We start from the raw sequence: 20381 nt of genomic DNA, 5'->3' as shown, positions 1-20381 counted from the left end.
TTTGAGCACACTCTTGTGGCCATGTCCAACCACATCAAAATCAGAGCAGAGAAGGACACAGGATGGCATGTAGGCATCTTGGACTGGCTTCTTTCGCAAAGAAGGCCTTAGGCCAGAAGTTACAAAAGAAGTCAATCAAGAACCAGAGGTGACCTACTGCAGAAAACTCATTCCTTGGCCCTCGTATTTGGAAAGAGGTTTTATCAAGAGAAACGCTACGTTGAAAACACAGTGCAAAGCACAGCCAACCACAGAAGCTAGTGGTTACTTTAGTGTTCAAGAGCCTCTGCCCTTCTGCTTCCTCTCTCCTCTCCAGAGAGAGGAAAGAACACACTTGCCTCCTCTTTCTATGACACTTGAAGTGCTGCATGTCTTAGGAAGAAGATAAAATAAACCCTATTCATTTACCATTATTTAAATACTGTCTGTGCTGGAATGTAAATTGAAACTTCATCCCCATTCCATGGCCAACTTCATGTCATCTTCACAGGTGATTTCTTGTGTGCGCAGAGGAGGGTGACGTAGGGAACCCCAATGAACGCCCATCTTTCACTGGGCCAGAACTTTATGACAGGGCCCTGCTCAGGGATCTCAGAGGCAGCATCGAAGTAAGCAAAGCAGACACAGCCCAGGTATGCTGCAAGGCAAATCAAAATGTGCCTGAAAATAGACATGAACGCCCCCCCGCCCCAAAAAGAAAAAAATCAGTAATATGATTTCAGTAAAGCCATCAAATATACCGCCATGTTTTAAAATTAGTCTGTCCTTCACCTTCTGCATCTGAGGCCCCACTAGGGTTGCTGCCTGCCCATTGCATGCAGGCAAAGAATACATAGAATAAGAAGAACTACCAAAACGTAGTTTATGCTTGGTTTAAACCATCTGCAGCTTTTTGGCCTCTCTGCATGTGACAGATTTGTGTAGAAATGCGGAGATATGGACCTTGAATGAGAGAGCACAATTTGTTGGGTGTTAAAAGAGAAAAGGCATCAAAGTCCATCACTGTTCCCCCACTTCACCCTCAGTTGTTGACAGTGGAAGTTTAAGCTTTCACAGCCACTGCTTCAGTTGAGCAGTGCTATGGGATTTTTAGCAACCAGTAGGGCAAGGAATTCAGTTACTGTTACTGAACTTAGTGTCCGAAGAATCTGATCAGGCCAAAGAGACTCCTAAATCTGCCTCCTTGGACAGCATAAGACTTGCTTTGGGCTTATAATCTTACCAGTAATTCTACCTAGCACTAACCAGAGACAGCCACCAGGTAGCACAGAAGGGTAACGTGGTGAGGACATATCACACTTGAATCAAATGCTGGACTTCATACACAACACTTACCATACACAGTGCAAATACGGGAAGTTAAATGAGGACCAGATCTCACAAAACGCTTTGTCACTGATCCAGCAGAAAAGTGCTAGCATCCACCAAAGACCTGAAAAGAGACCCAGTTTGTACACACGCAGGTTATCACACCTGAGGAGAAAAATACAAAAAAGTTGTTATAAAACAAAACAAAATTTGCTTTGTAATGGCAGCTTGATGCTTTTTGGCTGTATGTATTTTAGGGTAGGATTCATAGTGCCAGACACAAATCTTTAAAATGGCTCCACCATAAATGTCCTTAACAGAGGAACTTTACTTACAGTAAATATGGCTCTGATGCAAGGCAGTGATGAGGTGACAAAAGAATCCTTTTAATCAGCAGCTCTGTTTTGGGTATTGTCTTAAATAACAATTTGAAAACGATGGGCAAACGTCAAAGCATTCCCATATCTAGAGAGGGGTATTCAGGACAACTAATGATTAGTTACACTGTCTGGTGAAAAGCAGCCATGCAGCAAGTGCTCAGATTTGTTTGTATTTGTCACTATATAAAGACTGGTAAAAAAAGGAACTTTTTTTTTAATTGGTTAGTTGATTTTTTTCCACTCCTACAAGTTAGTATTGTACAATGTAACCGTTCCAGAGAACTTCTAAGGTAGGAGGCTCTACCCAGAGGGCCCAAAGAAGCATGTTTTAGTAGATGGCACCGGCATCCACATCTCAGACAGAATTCATCATTGTTGACTAAGCTGCATTTCTCTCCCTCCACAAGAAACCTGACTTGTTCATATAAAAGTACACCAGAGAGAAAGAGAGCACAAAACATTTGCTGTGGTCACATGCAGAGTAGACTGCAGTTGACCATCACTGAATACAACAGCAGATGCCAGGATACTTGCATAGCAAATGTTGCAGGTACTCAAAAGCTCACAATTTTATTTCCCTATATGATGGTGAAACAAGGATCTACAAAAATTGTAACGTTTTAGCATGTGTCACTAATCAACTGTAAGTTTTGCAAATTTCTTAATATATGGAAGGTTATCGATTAGGTGATTAGTTTAACTCCCGTATAGAATTCTTTAGCCTAATAACTGTGTGATTATATTTAACAGCCTACTCTCACAGTCCTTAGGCTGTATTTGCCTCAATGCTAACATTGTGACTATGTGTGAACAGTTAATCACAAGGAAAGCAGGCATCATGAAAATTAAAACAAAGAGTTAAGAGCAAGAATTGAGAGATTGAAGAGAACAGAGAAGATATCTTAACCTTGAGCATAGAGACAGACTTGCAGGAGTGCTCAAACAAGGATGACGAGAAGGAACCACTTGGCTGGACAACAGAAGGGGCAAACATCCAAGGAGAAGAAATTATCCTCAAGAGACCTGTGATCATAAACGGGAAAAAGGAGTAGGGGGCTAACTCCCCAAACGACCACCTGAGACCCCTGCACATGCGTAGTACAGTTTTGCAACGCCAGCATTATGTAAATGTAGTAGATAAGCAAGGAGGCGGTGATTTCTTGGAAAATGTGTGAATATTCATGTCTTTAAGGTGTATAAAGGATGAACTTTTGTTTCTGCGCACACATGTTTGGCAGAGATATCCCCCATGCGTCCAGCGCTGCAATAAAGATATCTGCTTAATAACACTTTGATGTTATTGAGCTTAAATTTCTTTGACTTTTTTGAATCAATGGTTTGGTTTTTTTCCACATCTTAGAACTATCCTAACAACTGTGCAGCTTTGCTCCAAAGAGTAAAGTCAGGAAAAAGGAGGCATCAATATAACCTTCAGGTCCCAAAAATGCTATTAAAGTCAATAATTTGCTGTCTACCTACACTTGCTGTCTTGGGGTTAGGCCTCTTGGTGCCAGTAAATGCAGCTCTGCTGTTACGGATGCTATTTCAGTTGACATTTTAATGGGCATTTGGGATTAAGAAACTCCTAAGGCTGAGCAGAAGGCACCTTTATAACTACTGGATTAATGACAGAAAAGCTACCAACTGCCTAATCTTGTGGACAGAGGATTTTCTCCTTTCCACAAGTTGGTTTTAGGATCTGGCATTTCTTCTTTAAGCCATCTATAAATAATGTTGCATTCAAAATCATCACACCTATCTTTATTATTCAAGAATGTGCATCAAATACTGGCTAAACTGTAATCTCCTCCACAAGAAAGATATTACAATTATTGTTTTCATAACAAAAACACCTACATGACTTGCCACAAAAATTAATACTCCACATAGCATATAAACCAAAATGGCTTTTTTCTTACGCTTTAATCCTCCAATCCATTTGGCAAACCACCAACACACAGTCAGGGGAGGACAGGTCTTGCCCAAGATGGCTTCAAGATTGTCTGTGCTGCATACTGTAAAAAAGGCTTGTTTCTCTCTAATAGCATCTTTACATCTAAAAAGGCTACAAAGAGCACAAAGAAAAGAAAGGGTAAGGAGATTTTAATTGCCTATCAAGTTGCAGAAAACACAGATACATGAATTCTTCCTTACACTCTTTTATGAGAGACCAGTAAGAAACACATCCAAGACATGGCACTGTTTTATCAGTAAAGGTATACTGGTAAATCCTCCTCATTTTGGAGGATTCATGTTTCTATCAAATGGCCAGACAGCATGGACACCTTCATAAAAGAAGAGGAAAATCATTACTGGTAAAAAAACCACTGTTGTATAAAGCATACCAGGCTTAATTCTCTCCCATTAATGCTAATGCAGATTTACAGTCTTCAGTGAGACACACAACTGTTCATAAGAGCAAGACACTAAACCATGTACCTAACCAGCTACACGCATGGATCTATTTGTACATTTGACAGGTAAAACTATACTGCTGCAATGGATACTTGTGCATTCTGACAGAGGAAAGGGTATGTGTATTGAGAACATGGAGGCTTTCCTGGACTTGCCTGAAGGACATAAACAAACACGTGTAACTGTATCCCATTTAAGATAAGAGGCTTGGCCTCAGACATCCAGCTTCTTCAGTCAGTGACCATGCCTGTCAATATCTGTCTAGTTTGAATACCAAGCGGAGTGGACAATTAACCTGCATGGTTCAAAGAGTTCAAGGCTGCACAGGAAAACAGCTTACTTGAAGAAACTTTCCCAAAGCAAAATCAGCCATAGAAATGGTACAGATTGTAATGACAGATTTTCTCAGTACCACCATCAGGTACTGCAATTTTTTTTTATAAACTTAAGAGTAGATGCTGCAGGTTGTGCTGCAAAAGACTGCTCTAAGGCAAAAAGAGTCAAGCACAATGAGGAGAGCACAGCCCGCTGATCTGTGCAATACGCCTGGGTTTTCTGTGATTACCCATCATAAAGACTTCAGTTCCTGCAGTGACTGTGCTTCAGATGGGCTGAGGACATGCTGCTGAGGAGACAGGGGCCTGCAAAGCTTCCTACCCTTCACTGCTTTTACCACAATGAGAAAATGTAATGCAAATACCACCCAGACACTGGCAAGAGACATGGACCCAACCCATTTCTTTTATTTCCCAATAGACATGGGCACCGATCATTCAAATTACCACTGAACCTGTCAGATGAGGGTCTAAAAGAGCTGTTCATGCTGCTGTGCGCAGATCTGTGACATGCTCCTACCCTACTCTAGTCTGAAAGAAATTGGACCCCACAAAACTTGCATTTCCACTTGCACTTTTTGCCTATACAATGCTCAGTATTCTTGGTTTAACACAAGCAGCAGTTATTTAAATACTGGAGTTTCTGCAAAGAGTGATGTGCCCCAGCCATTTCCCGAGGGACTGGGTTGGTACACACTTCCAGCAGTTTTATCTTCCAATGTCATAGCATCCCCAACAAAACATACCAGCTTTTCTTCAAGCCGGAGCAAGTTGCTGGATGTCGATTAACTGCTTGATTCATTTTGACACAGGTATCTCCCTTTATACCCTAAGGAATATTTTAAACTTTTAACGGGCTTAACCTTTTAGTCAAGGGAATAAGGGAACTGTGAACAAGCTGTGACAATGGAGCAGGGCTCCCCCACAGCCAGATTTCTAGTAGGAGAATCAAATGTGAACAGACAGACCTGAAGCTAGAGTAAAACTTCACTGCCCAAGGCTCAGATGTCAGCTGAGCAACAATATTCTAGCATCTATCTGCACATGGAGATAGTTACATGCCTGACAATGACTCACTAAATCATACTAATTTGATGACATTATAATCTCAATGGTTATTTGGCTTGGACCAGCAAACTAAAGGATCCATATCCGCTTTCTCCCTGATACCATTCCCTAGGAGAGCTTTTTTTTTTTTTTAAACACATGAAGGGATTTGTTTGGACAGAAATGTGAATAAAGTTTTAAGTTTTACAGGGGTTTTTTTGTCTTTCAAGGACAAGTATGCACTTAACTACCTTTTGCTCTTTTGATCATCTCCCACCCACAGTACTTCCTAGCATACACTCTACCTTACCAGTTACGCGTTTGAGAACGTAATGCTCTTTTGTGACAATATTATTTCTTCATCAAGCACAAACAAGAGGCAGAAAATTCTCATTTAAAAACACAGTGGTTCTGATTCACCAGAATTCTGTACAAGACTGACACCAGCCTAGAACAGGAATATCAACAGGGAGTTTTGGTCTAACACATCATGAACTTCATCACAGAACAGAAGAAACTACTCTGGAGGCTTTTCTCCCTCCTTCCTTCCCCAAATAGTTGTTTCACAGATAAAATTCCACTGTGGACTGCCAGGACTCAGATATGTAGCCCCTTACTGACTGTGGTAGTAGAGAATGGGAAACTTGCAGACATTTTAAATAATGCTTAGACTATTTTTTCTCTTGCAAAAAGGGACGAGATGACTCCTCTCCTCTGGGTTTACAAGAATATACCTTATTTAAATCTCCTAAGGATCAGCATAGCTTAAAATAAAACCTTTAATTATTTGCCTTTTACACTTTGGAATCAATCAAAAAATATCATAGGTATTACATCATCTCAATGCACAATTAAAGAGCCATATGTCACTTTAGGTCCCTTTTTAATCACCAATTCAAAAGAAAGTTTATCTGTTTCCTTAATTTCTTCTCAAAAACCAGACAGGGAAACTCCAAACGTTTTAGTAAGATTTGACCTTTCAGAAGGAGTTTTAAAAAGCAAATATCCATAGGCATACCAATTCCTAGATTTGACAGCATAGTATTCAAACTTTTAAGACACTCATTATTCGCCTGCCCTGGTTTCGGCTGGGATACTGAAACCCATGCCTCTAGGGTCAAGGTAGATTTTTCCATCTCGCTTCCTCACGTTCTCTCCATGGTCACACAGGTAAAACCACAGGGTGGTCCATATGTATCCTCTATATCCTCTCTCGAGCAAAGGAATATTTACTCCTAATAGCTGAGATACTGGTCCGTACAGGTGGGGAGTAAGATCTATCCTCTTTGAGTTGCTGGATCAGTTTCTCCACAGCCAAGACGAGGATTGTATTCATCCCAAATCCAAAACACAGCACTGTACCAGCTATTAGGATGAAAATTAACTCTATCCTAGCTGACACCAGGACATCATCCTTTTAAGTTTCTCAGGAGTTCATGCCCGGAAAACTGATTTGTAGAGAGTTAACATAAATTATTCAGTGCCACAACCAGATCTCCATTTTCCCTGTCAGTAGTTCCTTGGTGCTTTCTTCAAAATGAGACACCTTCACCAATATTCTTCAACTACTGACCTTCTTGTCTACAACTAATTTGTGCAGTTTCCTGAGTTTCTTTGACCATAGAAACAGATGCTGTTCAGCAGGACATCTAATGAGGAAAGACTCATGAAAACCTTTACAAAACACTGTTAGCAGAGGCCTACACTGTATGGAGAAGCAGCGGCAGAATAGGGTAAGGTAGCAAACAGGAGAATCTCTGTTCTAAGAGGAGCAGCCAGAATGCAGATATTTGGTCCTCCTCTTGTTTCATCTGATGGACATTTACATATGCAATATGTAAGAGCCAAGATAAGTTGTAAAATCCTTCTGAGACGCTGGAGAAGAGGGGGAAAGGACAAGTTCATATGCTGGTACTTGTCTGGTCCTTTTTGCAGTGGGTGAAGACACAAAAAAAAAAAGTCTCTGGACAGCTGCTGGTATCGCTATCATGGTAGGACTCTTTAAAATGTTAAGATCAGTCTCAGGTTCTTTTCTATTTGCATTCTGGTTTTATAGTTTCTAAGGCCCTGACTGATAGCTATCCTCTACAACCTAGTGATTAACCTTATCTTTGTCAGTCTTACTCCATCATATTATCCATGTATAAGACTCAGCACAATTTTGAGAGCTGGAACATCTTCCATGCATGCTTGGGCCTTGCTCCGCATTCCCTCTAGTACCCGGACTGTGATCATGCAATCACCTCACCCTTATGCAGACTACACAGCAGAAACGCTGTCAGTAGAGTGAAACCCTTGCCCTGATTCCACAATAAACAAACTAATTTGAGTTAGATCAGGTTGCAGTATGAGGTATGTCGCAAGAAGACAGATAATATCCGACCTAGTAAAATGGCCTAGGAAAAAAAAAATCCTTGCCAAAAATGTCTGAACTGGCAGAGCAAGTTTCTACCAGCTCTGCACTTGCATGTGAGGGAAGCATTTCTGATCTACTATCACAAGCACTGAAGCCAGATCTAGTGTATCATCACACTGTGATCTAAGGATCTCAGAAGGCATTCAGGAGAAATGTACTCACCTCTTCAACTCAGCAATGAGCAAAGCTGTACAGGGAACACCCAGAGTCATTAGTGAGATGTTATTGATGGCAGGCTTGATGAAGGCGAGACAGGTAGTAACTCCAGACAGGACACCCACAGCAGCTTTAAATCGGCTCCTGAATAGGGTTTTTGGGGGGAAGACAAACTGCTTTTAACTCAAAACTCTTAATTACTAAACCCAGAAATCTTAAAATTATTTTAACATGCAACAAAATTTAGGTTTCTCTAGGTGTGCTGAAGGAGATGCAATGACAGTGTGCATAAAATGGCTGTGGATCTTGCACGGATTTGCATGTGCATGCAGAATTAATCATATCCACAAATCTTTGCCGGACTGTGGTCTTCTGAAGCAGCCATGTGTATGTATACATAAACGTGCACACACACACTAATCACTGATTTCAAAATTCAAAGGCCACGCTCCAAACTTCCTCCTCCCACAATAGATCAGGAATAAGTCCATCTCTGCACACAGTACTGTACTTCCTCAAAGCAGTGTTGTGTTATCATTCTTCATGCTCTTAACATGGATTTTTAGGCTATTTTGTTACCATTAATGCCCCAACTTCTAGAATCATGTTACAGTCTGTTTTATTTTCCTTTATCTCTTTTAAACCTTAAAGATACTGAAAACTACAAGGTAAGATCACTTCTTTTAACCAAATTCAACAGTAGGTGAGGGATTCCCACACTTTTTAAAGAATACAGTTTGGTATATTCTTATATATGAAATATATAAGAATTTATAAATTTATAAATGAAATCACAACTGGGCCCCATATAGACAGCCTGGCAACTTTTAAGTTAAGTATACATTAGCTGTTGTTTAAACTTCAAGTTTGGACTTTAAACAGCCCATTTCCAGTCTGTGGCAGGACTATGGCAGACAAAAGGATCACCACGCTGCTCTTCAACTACTGGTCCATAACTTTATAAAACTAGTTGCTGTCCAAGGATGCCTTCTCTGTCCTTAATTCTATGTCTGAAATAGGGTCCCAGTATACTTGTGCAGCACCATTCTCTGGCCCCAGGTGTCTTCACCTTCACCTAGCTCATTCCATCTGCCTTTTGCTTTGAAGTTTTTCCTTCTCCTAGAAGGCAACAAGTTACTTAAGTAGGAAGTTCTGATCTGATGTGAATGCCTTAATGACTAAATTAGACACAACAAATTGGTCATAGTAAATAACATTTGCAGCATTGGAAATCTGGAGTGTGATGAGGATAAAGAAAGTGAAGACCACAGCAGTGAGCACAGGATAGATATAATATTAGAGGATTAGCTAGGCAAAGCAAAAAAACAAAAATATAAACCAAACCTGTTCTGGGTGAGGGTTTGTTGCCCAGTATGTTTTTCTTCTGTACACTTCAGAAAGGAATCAGGACCTTAACATGTAACTGCCTTAATAGATTCTCAGGAAGCAGTATTCTGAGAAATTTAGGATAGGGGACATCCTTCACTTCATCTCAGTATTTTTATGAATCAGTTATAACCTGGGAGATTATTATTTGTAGTTTTAACACCTAGTTCAATAGAAACAGGACTCCAACCAAAAAGTGTTACTATTACTTTTAAAAAGGGTACAGTTTAACTTCTTGGAGCATACTATGAACATACCTAGTACACTAGGTCTACACTTTCAGAAGAAAGTGATAGATGACATGTAACATTCCCCTTAGGCTTCTGGGGAATAATTTACATGCAGTCACAGAAATTCTTCAAGACTCTGAACTTTTCTTCACTTGAACTAATGCCTAAAAGTCATGTCATCAACCAAAACACCTCAGTAAAACCTGTTTGCATGTTAAGTTGATGGTGTTCTGCAATAGCACTGTGTTGCAATATGCAGAAGTACTAAATTCACACCAACATGACAAAGCCATTAGACTGCATAGACTGCACACAGTAATTCAGTGCAAGCTGTTTTGAGGAACAGTCAATCTAGGCATCAACCTTCTCTCCCCTCCTCTCCCACAGCAACTTCTAATCAGGCACATGTCAAGTAAAAAAACACAAGAACAAAAAAAAAAACAGTAACAGTATAAGAAGGCAAGAGGGAGCAGCCTTAGAAATTTTCAGAGAGAAGAACATTGGTCCTGCAATTCAAACATCTCCATTACCTCAACTTCTTTACTGCATAAAAGAGCAATATGTACAAAGACTATAGCACAACTTTTTTAGGGGGGACAAACCACAACCAAGTTCTTTAAACTGGTTACAACACACTTTTTTTAATCTGGCAAGAAAAAGAAAAAAAATCCTTTTGAAAAAACAATAGGCTTCTAAAGAAACACTTAGCCTTTGAATACTTAAACACCATCATTAACCACTGCCTTAAATACTCAGCGGAAAATTCAGCAGACTTCCATAGGTTCACTTGTATGTACACTGTAGGATATACAAAAGGAAGAGGGAAAAGAGGGTTTCTCTTTACTTTAGCCAGAACTTATATAAACTACTCATGTAAAGGTCTCCCTAGAATCAATAAGAACAGACATTTGCAGAGGCAAGTCACCTTGTCCCAAGATCTGAAGTTACAGGGCATAAAGCCCACCATCATCAACTACAGACTCAGGAATTCTGAAAAAAATGGGCTGAGATACAAGCAACAGGATGAGAATGGAGTGAGAAAAGATAGCAGTGGCAGTGGTAAGGTTGGATGATAACTCAGTGTCATTATAGGCAGGTTTAGGTGTTAGCATAGGAAGTTTCAAGAAACACGAAAGTGTACACGTATGATTGTATGATTACCTGTCATTCCGAAAAACTCTGGGCAGGTATCTCCTAGGGAACCACATGGCAAGAGCACACATCAGGACCCACAGTATAGCCAGCTCATCCAGCATCTGGCCTAGGAAACTGAGGGTGGCATGAAAGTAAACAGATCCAATTCCTGGAAGAATCAATCAAAAGGCAGTATGAATAGTTGCAGTACTGTATAGATCAAAACACACTGCTCATGTTCAGAACTTCATAGCAAATGGTGGATACTATTTGGTCGAGAAAAGGTTAAAAAAAAAAAAAAGAAAACTGGAAAACAAATGCCAACTTTCCTAAGAAGGCAATCCATATCATTAGCACCTCATTAATTATGAAGCAAATACATTACAAAAGCAGCAGCTAAAGATGCCAGCTCCTTCTCGAAAAGTATATGTATGTGAAAAAACATCAGGTGGTAAAGTTAAATGCAAAACCAATAAAGAAATAAAAGACAAATGGTGCTCCTGAATTTTCTCAACAGCACAAGAATAGGTAAGACAAAGATAAAAAGCAGCACCTGACAACTATTCCATATAGGTTTATAGCTGGAAAGTGTCACACTGCCCACTGGGCTCTGATCATCCTTTTAAAAGTTCCCAGTGCCTCCAGGAATGAAAAAGCTTAAGAATCTCACATCTACAAAATAGCTAAGCCTTTGGGCCTTCTCACTACAATGCAAAACCTGTTATCCTCTTCAGTTGTGCTGGGCACTTTCAGCTCTCATTTATGCAACAGCAACAGAGGAAGGAGGGTGAGCACTGCTGTAGAGTAAGCCCAGATGTAAACAAAAGAAGTTATGCAAAGGAAGGATAGGAAGGGAACAGAACTAAGGCCAAAGTTCCCACCAGCCTCAAATTGCAAAAGGCGTTTTCCTGTCAGAAACTATGGCTGCCTCAGCTTCAAGCAACTACAGGCAAACTCCTCTGTAGGCGTCAGGATTGCTTTGTTTTGCAAAACAATCAAGTGCAAGCAGGAAAAACTGATTTCCTCTCTTAGTCCGTGCATGAGCAGGCAAAAAGAGACCAACCAACTTACCAACCACAACTAGCAGAGTCCATATTAAATATATTCCACTGTTGAAGCAGGTTGCATATTGACGGAACAAGCACATACATATGGGTGGTAAAACAAAAAACAAGATGTTGCTTATCTAGGGGAAGAAAAAAAACCAAGTATCACAAAGACAGAAAATAAACGAGCCTTAAATATTCATAATTTGCCTAGGACATCTATAAAAACACTGTGTCATCCAGTGAAGCCCCAGCTCAACAAATTATGGCCCTCAGTTTCTGCCAAAGCTGAGCTGTTTTTGCAAAGTGTCAATTTGTTTTAACATCATGAAACTAGTAACACAGCATAAAAACTTTAAGCAACATAAAATGTGGCTAGTCACATCTTAAAATTACTTTTCAAGTCTATTCCCAGAAGAATTTTATTGAGAGTCTACAAATACTCAGGGCTGTTGCAATTCAGGAAGCCTACAACAGCAAGCAGCTGAGGAACAGGACGTCCTGGCAACTGACCTGTCCTCTCAATGGCTGTCAAGCCTAGCATGGAAAAAGCACTAGAAGTACGGCCGCCAGTCAAGCTTTATGGAAGTCAAGTCACCGAGCAATAGATATTGTCTGGAAGGTCTGAAATACAAAGCTAAGCTAAAAGAGTTAGAACACTTTTTGTGCAGGGTAAAGAGAGCCTGAAGCTGGAAATCCTTTTACACTTTGTCTTTTCTCTTGGTTCTCCATTCTCTCCATTCAGAAACAACTGAATATGATTGAAAACTAGTTATAGGAAGGTGAAAAGGCTGACAATTCAGACCGTGGCTAGCTTTCTTTTAATGTAATATACAAGAGTTGAACAAAGACATATTTTCTCTTGGTTACTAAGAATCCAAAGCATGGTTCTCTAGTTAAAAGGCTGAAAATACTTCACCTGCAATTAGCAGGAGCTGTGACTGTAGTGATCACTAGGTTCTCCCTGGAAGGAGCTGCCAGTGCTGAGGGCCAGCTGTGGCACTGTAACTGAGCAGTTATGGAAAGACTCTACTGCTGCTTCACAACAGGACGGGGGACAGAATGAGTTCCGCAGTGTCAATTTCCTCATGTTCCCCTGCCTAGCCCAAGCACAAGAGAAAATCATTCCCCGCAACACTGCCTTAAAGAGGACATAGAAAACGACTCTGGTACAAGAACACTCCTTTGGGACAGATCCCCTCTTTGCCGAGGCTTACAAGCTTTTACTGACATTAATGAAAATCTAGTGGAGAAAGGATTCAAGTACGACATATGGAGAACACATTTATTCATTCAGCTACTGTTGTCCACCACTCAACACGGTCCCAGAACTGAGCTTACAATTATTAGAATGGACACAACTCATTTAACCTTTGAAAGGCTCATCAAAACATACTCCTAGACCGGTATTCAAGATGACAATAATTACAGAAGCAGTTTCTCAGCACTATCTACTTTATGCTTGACACTTTCCCTCATGCTAAAGGTATATCCTCACAGACAAGCTGAGTTTCCTTCCAAAGTCTTGGCTTTTAGGTTTCATTAACATACTTCGAAAGAGCTGTCACCCACACAGTGTGTAGCTGCAAATACCATACAAATCCCTGCCAACAGCACCCTGGTAACAGCACGCAGTCCAAGCAAAGACTTGATAATGCAGAGGGCCTCTTGCAGTCAGGCCACAACACCGACCAGTCACACCAGGGAAAGGTGCCAGCCAGCCACCTCCTGCTGGACTGCCCTTTCTGAACCGATGCAAGGGTTGAATCTTTCCAGCAATTAGCAGCTCCTATGGTGTGTTTTGCCACGTAGGAAGCCAGCCTCATAAACCAGATGTGAAAAACCTGTTGGGGCACCAACTGATGAACAGTGCCATAGGCCAAGCACCTCTTCAGTAGGAATAACAGAACTCTTCTTATGGAAATACTCCACCTCACCAAGGTGGCAAATTTTGCCTTTGTCATTCACAAATTAAGATGGTGGAAGGTCGACAACAGGGGCACCTGGCAATGTCAGAGTGCAGGATACTGCACAACCCTGGGGAGGCAAGGTAAAGACCAAAGAGTAATACCCTGTTTTAGCAGATTTTAAGATGCAGATCAATTTGCTTTATCCACATAAAACAACTTACACATTCAACCAAACAGGCTCACCGGAGCACCTTCCATTCACTAAAAAACCCCACTAGTTCCACAGAGCAGAGGCAGTTAACAGCACTGGGAATACGGCCATGGACCAGGATCCCAGTGTGCGATGATACAAGCACAGAGCAGGAGGGCTCCCCTCACCACCAAACAGGTAGGAAGCATACACAGTGACTGGTAGCAGGGATGACAGAATATGAACAAGTCCTCTGGGGACCTAGGGGTGCTCTACACATTTTAGGCTTTTAGCCACAGTTAGGCCAAAGAAGTGTCAAGGGGAAAAAATAGATGGTTATAAAAGTGTGGTGTGGAAGAAAACCTTTCCATCTTTACAGCTAGAACTGTCCAACAAAAAAAATCAGACCAGGTAATTTCAGCCTATAAAAATTTGGCTAGAAAGTCCTTATTCTGCCTAGGAACAAGATGACAAAGGAGCCACACCTACCTACCATACCTGTAGCAATGCAGGTTTATACTAGTGCTTAGACAACAAAGGAGCGGTTCTGCCCTACAGTAGTGCTCTTCTGGCACTGAACTCCCGTTCATGCTAAGGTTCTGTCTGCAAATGCAAGAAAACCCTTGCAACCTGGAGCTTGGCCATGACTTGTGCTCTTTGCAACGGCCACCAGAAGGATTTCTTAGCATGGTAAAAGTTGAAATAACCTGAGTACTGAAATTCTTTTCTATTAAGTTTATAAAAAATATGATAATCATGTATCTCTTTCATGCAATAGCTTAGTTCTGTTTCTCATATTCCACAAACAATATTTTCTACAAGTTATATTCAAATCAGGACTCTGGAACATCTTCTGAAACATGTTGCTTAAGTTCTCTTAGTTTCAAGTTCAGTTCAACTAGATCAACACTAGAACTCAACTGCTGGTTTTCACTCCCTGATATCAACCTGTCTCCCTATGAGGACCACACCCTTAGATATACCTGATCATTAACACCACTGTTTGCAAGCCAGTGAGGCACGTATCCATTTGTCTCTGGTTTCAAAAAGTATGTTGTATGTGCAATTTTTTACCTAATACACAAATTGCCTGCATGGTTTGATAATGTACAGTCCAAATGATGATCGTTAAGATTAGTGCAAAAATTAGTAACAGGAATACAGAGAATTTCCTTCAGGATCTGCAAAAGGCAATGATCAAAAGGTGCAGTTCTGGAAAAAAGGTTAGCAGCCCACCAATAACAGTCCATCCTCTAGCTTCACACAATTCTGAACTTTTAGTTTTAATTTCCAACTACTTAACTGTATGAAAGGAATATAGGATATGGGCCACAGAGGGAATGCCAGAGGCTTCCTCAGATCATGATCATGTAACTTCACTCACACCTGGCCACAGTCCTGACATGGGATGCTTCCTGCAGTCCTACCAAAGCTCAAGTATTGTCAGTTATGTCTCCCAGACAGTAGCTGTAGCATTCAACCACCAGAGCAACACTTGCTGCACTGCCTTTGTGAGGTGAAAGCAAAAATGGACTAAGTAGCTCTTGGTGAGTTCAGAGGGTTTGTATCTTCCATATTCTGTGATATTGCCATTCACACTAAAAAACTTCCATAGTGAAAAAGATGATATAGAGAGAACATGAGCATCCTCTCACACTCAGGACAATTTGATGACTTTTAAAACTTATCTCCATGCCACTAGGGAACAAAAGAAGAATATAAACACTGGCAATTCCCTCTTTAAAGGGAAATTTGGCAAGAAATTATTATTTGTGTATGTATTACATGCACAAATGAATGCAACATACTGAACTGCAAAGTACTGACTTCACTAGCAACAGAAGAAAAAAGTTACTGTTTTCAGGTGTTTAAAACACAAACATCAGCTTTTTTTGTAAATACCTCTGCAGAAGGTAAGTTCTTTTGATCATGTGGAGGCACTTGTTTATGTTCTGGCATATGGTTACACTGCATCAAGACACATCACTTTATTCAATTCAGGGGGGAAAAAAAGACTCAAAACCAAAGAAAAAGCTAGTTTTCCTGTAACTGTTCTTTCAATTTGAGTTACAAAGTGTTTCAAGTCCTCTTTACTGAAAGAGTGAGAGACCTGAACACAAAGTCACATCAGCCTAGCTCATGTATGCTTTAAAAAATCACTCTGATCAACTCGCACAAAACCTTTGAACAGATATGCTCCTACTGATTTAATCCTGTTGAATGTTTTGGCTTGCTTTTTAACTAATCAAGTTAAATCAGGCATAACAGATGAAGATTGAGTCCCAGCAGAATAAATAAATGATTTTTTACAAATATGTTTCAGAAAAGCTGTTCCAGTTTTGTGCTTACATGAATATTGCATGAGACCTCAACTACAACTATGACCTTAGCCATGACAGTTTAAACTGCAGATTATCAAGGTTTTAATCTACAGTTTAAAGACCCAGATGACAGATTCAGGTCTGCTGAAGAGTCCTTCCTGAAACTTCAAGAGGGGTTCAGTTAAGAGTCAGAACTGAACCATCTTAGAAGGAATAAAATTTAGACTCCACTTAAGGTGCCTGTTAGAGAAGAGGCCAATATTTCCCAACTGTCCTGTGAACATCTGGCTTTTTGGGGACACGGTTACACAATCTCATCAATCCACTTCAAGCCACTGTCTTCATGATGTCCTTACAATGACTTGTTAATACTGAACAAAGCCTAAATATGACTACCCTCAACGTGGCCTCTTTTTTCCTCCCCTTTCGGTGTACAGCTCGCTGATTTGTACACAGCTGAAAATTTGTGGGCTGCAGGACAAAATTTTATTCTCTCTCTCTGTTAACCTGTCTGGAACCTCAGTTACTCATACGGACTAGCATTTGCAACTCCTAGCATTTGCAAGCTTCTATACTACTGCTAGTCATCTCTGTACAGTCAGAAGGATACCCATCCCCCTGCATAGCTGGCTCCAAAACACACTTGCTGTCTTCAAGGAACTTGTTTATCCTGACCTTTTCCTCCCTTTGTTTTTGGTTCTTGCACAGTGACATCAGACACAAAGAAAGCAGACAGTTTCCCCCACACACCCTCAAAGTTCTCCAACGGCACAGACGAGCCACCACCCAGGAGACTTTGGCAGCAAACTACAAGAAAAAACAACAGGTTAGCAGTGTAAACCCTGTGCCATGGAACTACTTGCTCTATACGTGCAGCATCTCTCTTAATACACACTCCAGTGAGAGAAGCCAGACAGCTGCTTCTTTCTTCTACTGGATGTTAGCAGTCAAAGAAACCCAGCTTGAAAGGGAAAGACAGTTCAGACAAGGAAGGAATTTGGAAAGAAAGAAAAAAAAAAGAGACCACTTTACAGTACAAAAGAGGCAAAGCAGAAGCCCCAGCTCCTCACTCATGCACACACCACCCGTTATTGAACAGAAAATACAGGGCGTTTGCAGGGTTTGCTCATGGACATGTGTTTTTCATGGAAAGGCAAACTACCAGAAAGACCAACACATTATCTCACTCTGGTGGATCTATTTGTCACTGCAATTCTTTACATCAGCAGGATGTAAAGAGCATTGCCCCCTTTCTGAGATGCGCGGTACAGGGCAGTCTGGTTCCGCTGCTGGCGCTATGTTTTCAGAAGCTCTCTCCAGCAGCTGAGAGGTATTGGTATGGTGTGAGAGGACTAAGTGGTGAACCATACCTTACTAGAAGGAAGCAATAATGGCATTAGTCCTCTTCCCTCTCTTCAGCTACTTTCTCAAACATACATCTCTCCTCGCAAAAGCATATCGCTGACTTCATCCTGCAACCTCAAGGCAAATTGTACTTGAATGCTTTGCCTTCTTGGAGCCAAATCTACCTGGACAAAACCCAGTTTTGCCTCCAAACAGCAAGGTATTTTTTTTCTTAATCCATCACTGCCTTGCACGTTGTCAAGTGACTGACACCTGTGCAAACGGGTACCCGGACCGAAACTTCAGCACTTTGCCGCTGCAAGGCTCGACCCAGACAAGTAACGCTAGTTACTGAACAGCTTGTCAGGAGCCCCCTCTAAACCTCCCGGTTTTATACCTCCACCACCAAACCGCTCGTTTTTCTTTAATCTTAGGCTTACCAGAGAGTGGAGAAGGAAGAAGCAGGGAGCTACAGAATGGCATTCTACACTCCCACGAAGACCCTATATGAGATGGACTTGGTAGGCAGCAGGAAACCCCGGGGCTCCAGCGGGACCACCCGCCCGCCTGCCCGCCACCGCAAGCTCGCCCACCCGCCGCTCCGCAACGGGGGCAGCCGCCGAGCAGGGCTGGCGCCGCTCCCCGGCACAGAGAGCGGCCTGCCGGGCTGCCCCGCCGCCGAGTGTCCCCGCCAAGCTCGCCCCTCTTCTCCGCGCCCCCGCACCGTGTTGTAGAACTCGGCGATGGCGGGAACGATGGTGTAGTTGTCCTCGCACCAGTCCACCTCCGAGCTGCCGGCCCGCAACTGATCCCACCACAGCAGCGGGCCCATGGCGCCCGCCCGGCCGCGGCTCCGGCCCGGCTGCGCCGAGGGGCGGCGGCCCCGCCCATCCGCCCGCCCCCCGCTGCGCCTCGGGCCGGCGTGAGGGGGCGCGGCGGCCTTCCCGCGCCCGCGGCAAATGGCAGCGAGTGGGTTTACTAGGCTGTCTGCCCGGAGGGACGCCTGGAAGCGCTTCTTCCCCGTTCCCCCGGTGTCTTTGAGGAGCCAGCTTCCGCGCACAGGTGTCCCGCCCGCCTCTCTCCCCTCGTACGTCTTAAAAATATTTGCTCAAACGGTTTGATGGAAACAAGTGGCAGCTTCTCGGATTCTCCCCTGTGGCAGGCTATAGGGGAGGGGGAGCGCCGCCATCACCGCCTCTGCGCTGGGCGGTAAACAGAGGTATGGGCGAGGGCGGCAGCCGGGTGTGCGTGTCACATTCTGTGGCCAATGCAGGCTGTATTTTTAGTTTGCTCAGTACCGGGGGCTTTCTCCCTCGAGAAGAGGCGCTTTCTGATGACCCACGCTCTTGGCCCATGGTGGGGGAGTGCGCGTCCCGTACCGCCGCCCTCACGGGAGGCACAGTCAGGTGGGAGCCGCTCAGGCTGCACGGACACCGGCTCTTCCCCCCAAAACGGGTACAAACGCTGCACATAGTGCTAGTGTTTCCTATGTCAACTGGTGGTACTTTCACAGAATCACAGAACCATTAAGGTTGGAAAGGACCTTCAAGATTATCAAGTCCAACTGTTAACGCAATGCCACCACATCCCCTAAACCATGTCCCGAAGCACCACATCCACACGTTTTTTAAACACTTCCAGAGATGGTGACTCCACCACCTCCCTGGGCAGCCTGTTCCAATGCTTGACCACTCTCTTGGTAAAGAAATTTTTCCTAATATCTAGTCTAAACCTCCCCTGGCACAACTTGAGGCCGTTTCATCTCATTTATCACTAGTTACTTGAGAGAAAAGACCAACACCCATGTTGCCACAATCCCCTTTCAGGTAGTTGTAGAGAGCGATAAGGTCTCCCCTCAGCCTCCGCTTCTCCAGACTAAACAACCCCAGTTCCCTCAGCCGCTCCTCATAAGACTTGTGCTCCAGACCCCTCACCAGCTTCGTTGCCCTTCTCTGGACACGCTCCAGCCCTCAGCATCCTTCTTGTAGTGAGGGGCCCAGAACTGAACACAGGATTCGAGGTGCGGTAGAATTTTAGTTCTGGGACGGATACAACAGCCCAGTCAGTCTCTGTGACTCTACTGTTGGTCCTTAAATCAAAAAGCACTTTCTCACTGCGAGCGAAATTGGAAGGAACGATTTTCCTGCCAGACGACGCCTCCCGGTCCGCTCCTCAGCGCAGGCGCCCGCCGCGAAGCCCGGCCAGGACGGCTTGTACGGGCGCGAAAGGATCCGGTCGCGGCTGCCCACCGCGGCACGTAAGTGACAGGCACGGGCACTTTTTTTGGCCGCCGCACAGGCTGTGAGACGCTCAGCCTGCCGCGGCAGCCGCCACACCCCGAACAGCTCCGCCTCCAACAGACTGAGCGGAGTCCTCCCCGCCACGCCCCTCTGCTGGCGAAGCCTCTGTCGCCATTGGGTAGCCCCAGTCACGCGGGGCTCAAGCGGCGCCGTTCTCGCGAGAGTTGATGGATGTATGTGTGGGCTGCGGGCGGAAGTGAGGCCTTTTCTTGCGGCGGACCGGCTCTGCGAGGATGAAGGTAGGGCAGCGCGAGGGAACGTGGGCCGCGTCCGGGAGGGTTTGGGTTCCCCCACCACAGATGGTTCCGGCGCTGCGTACGGGACCGCTGGCGAGGGGCGATGATCCCTGGTGGCGGGGCTAGAGCGCCGTTGTGGGGCAGATGGCAGCGGATTGTCGATGGGGCGACATGGCGGCTGCGTAGGGCCTCTCTGCCACCGGATCGTGGAGCTCTGGGTTCCGGTG

The 20381-nt window shown here is 43.3% G+C and overlaps 1 protein-coding gene across 1 annotated transcript; it reads right to left on the bottom strand.

Annotated features, from left to right (window-relative positions):
- Positions 1 to 473: 473 nt before the first annotated feature.
- Positions 474 to 18450, bottom strand: ACER2 (alkaline ceramidase 2; the record flags this gene model as incomplete). Its single annotated transcript, XM_082013001.1, has 6 exons — positions 474 to 660; positions 1336 to 1473; positions 8064 to 8201; positions 10835 to 10976; positions 11879 to 11993; positions 18343 to 18450. The coding sequence occupies 6 exons, from the start codon at positions 18448 to 18450 to the stop codon at positions 474 to 476; spliced, it is 828 nt and encodes a 275-aa protein (XP_081869127.1).
- Between the last annotated feature and the right edge of the window lie 1931 nt (positions 18451 to 20381).

Source organism: Phaethon aethereus (assembly GCF_964289735.1).
Source record: "Phaethon aethereus genome assembly, chromosome: Z".
In the NCBI taxonomy this organism is placed as follows: domain Eukaryota; kingdom Metazoa; phylum Chordata; class Aves; order Phaethontiformes; family Phaethontidae; genus Phaethon; species Phaethon aethereus.
This window is presented reverse-complemented; position numbering and strand designations above follow the sequence as displayed.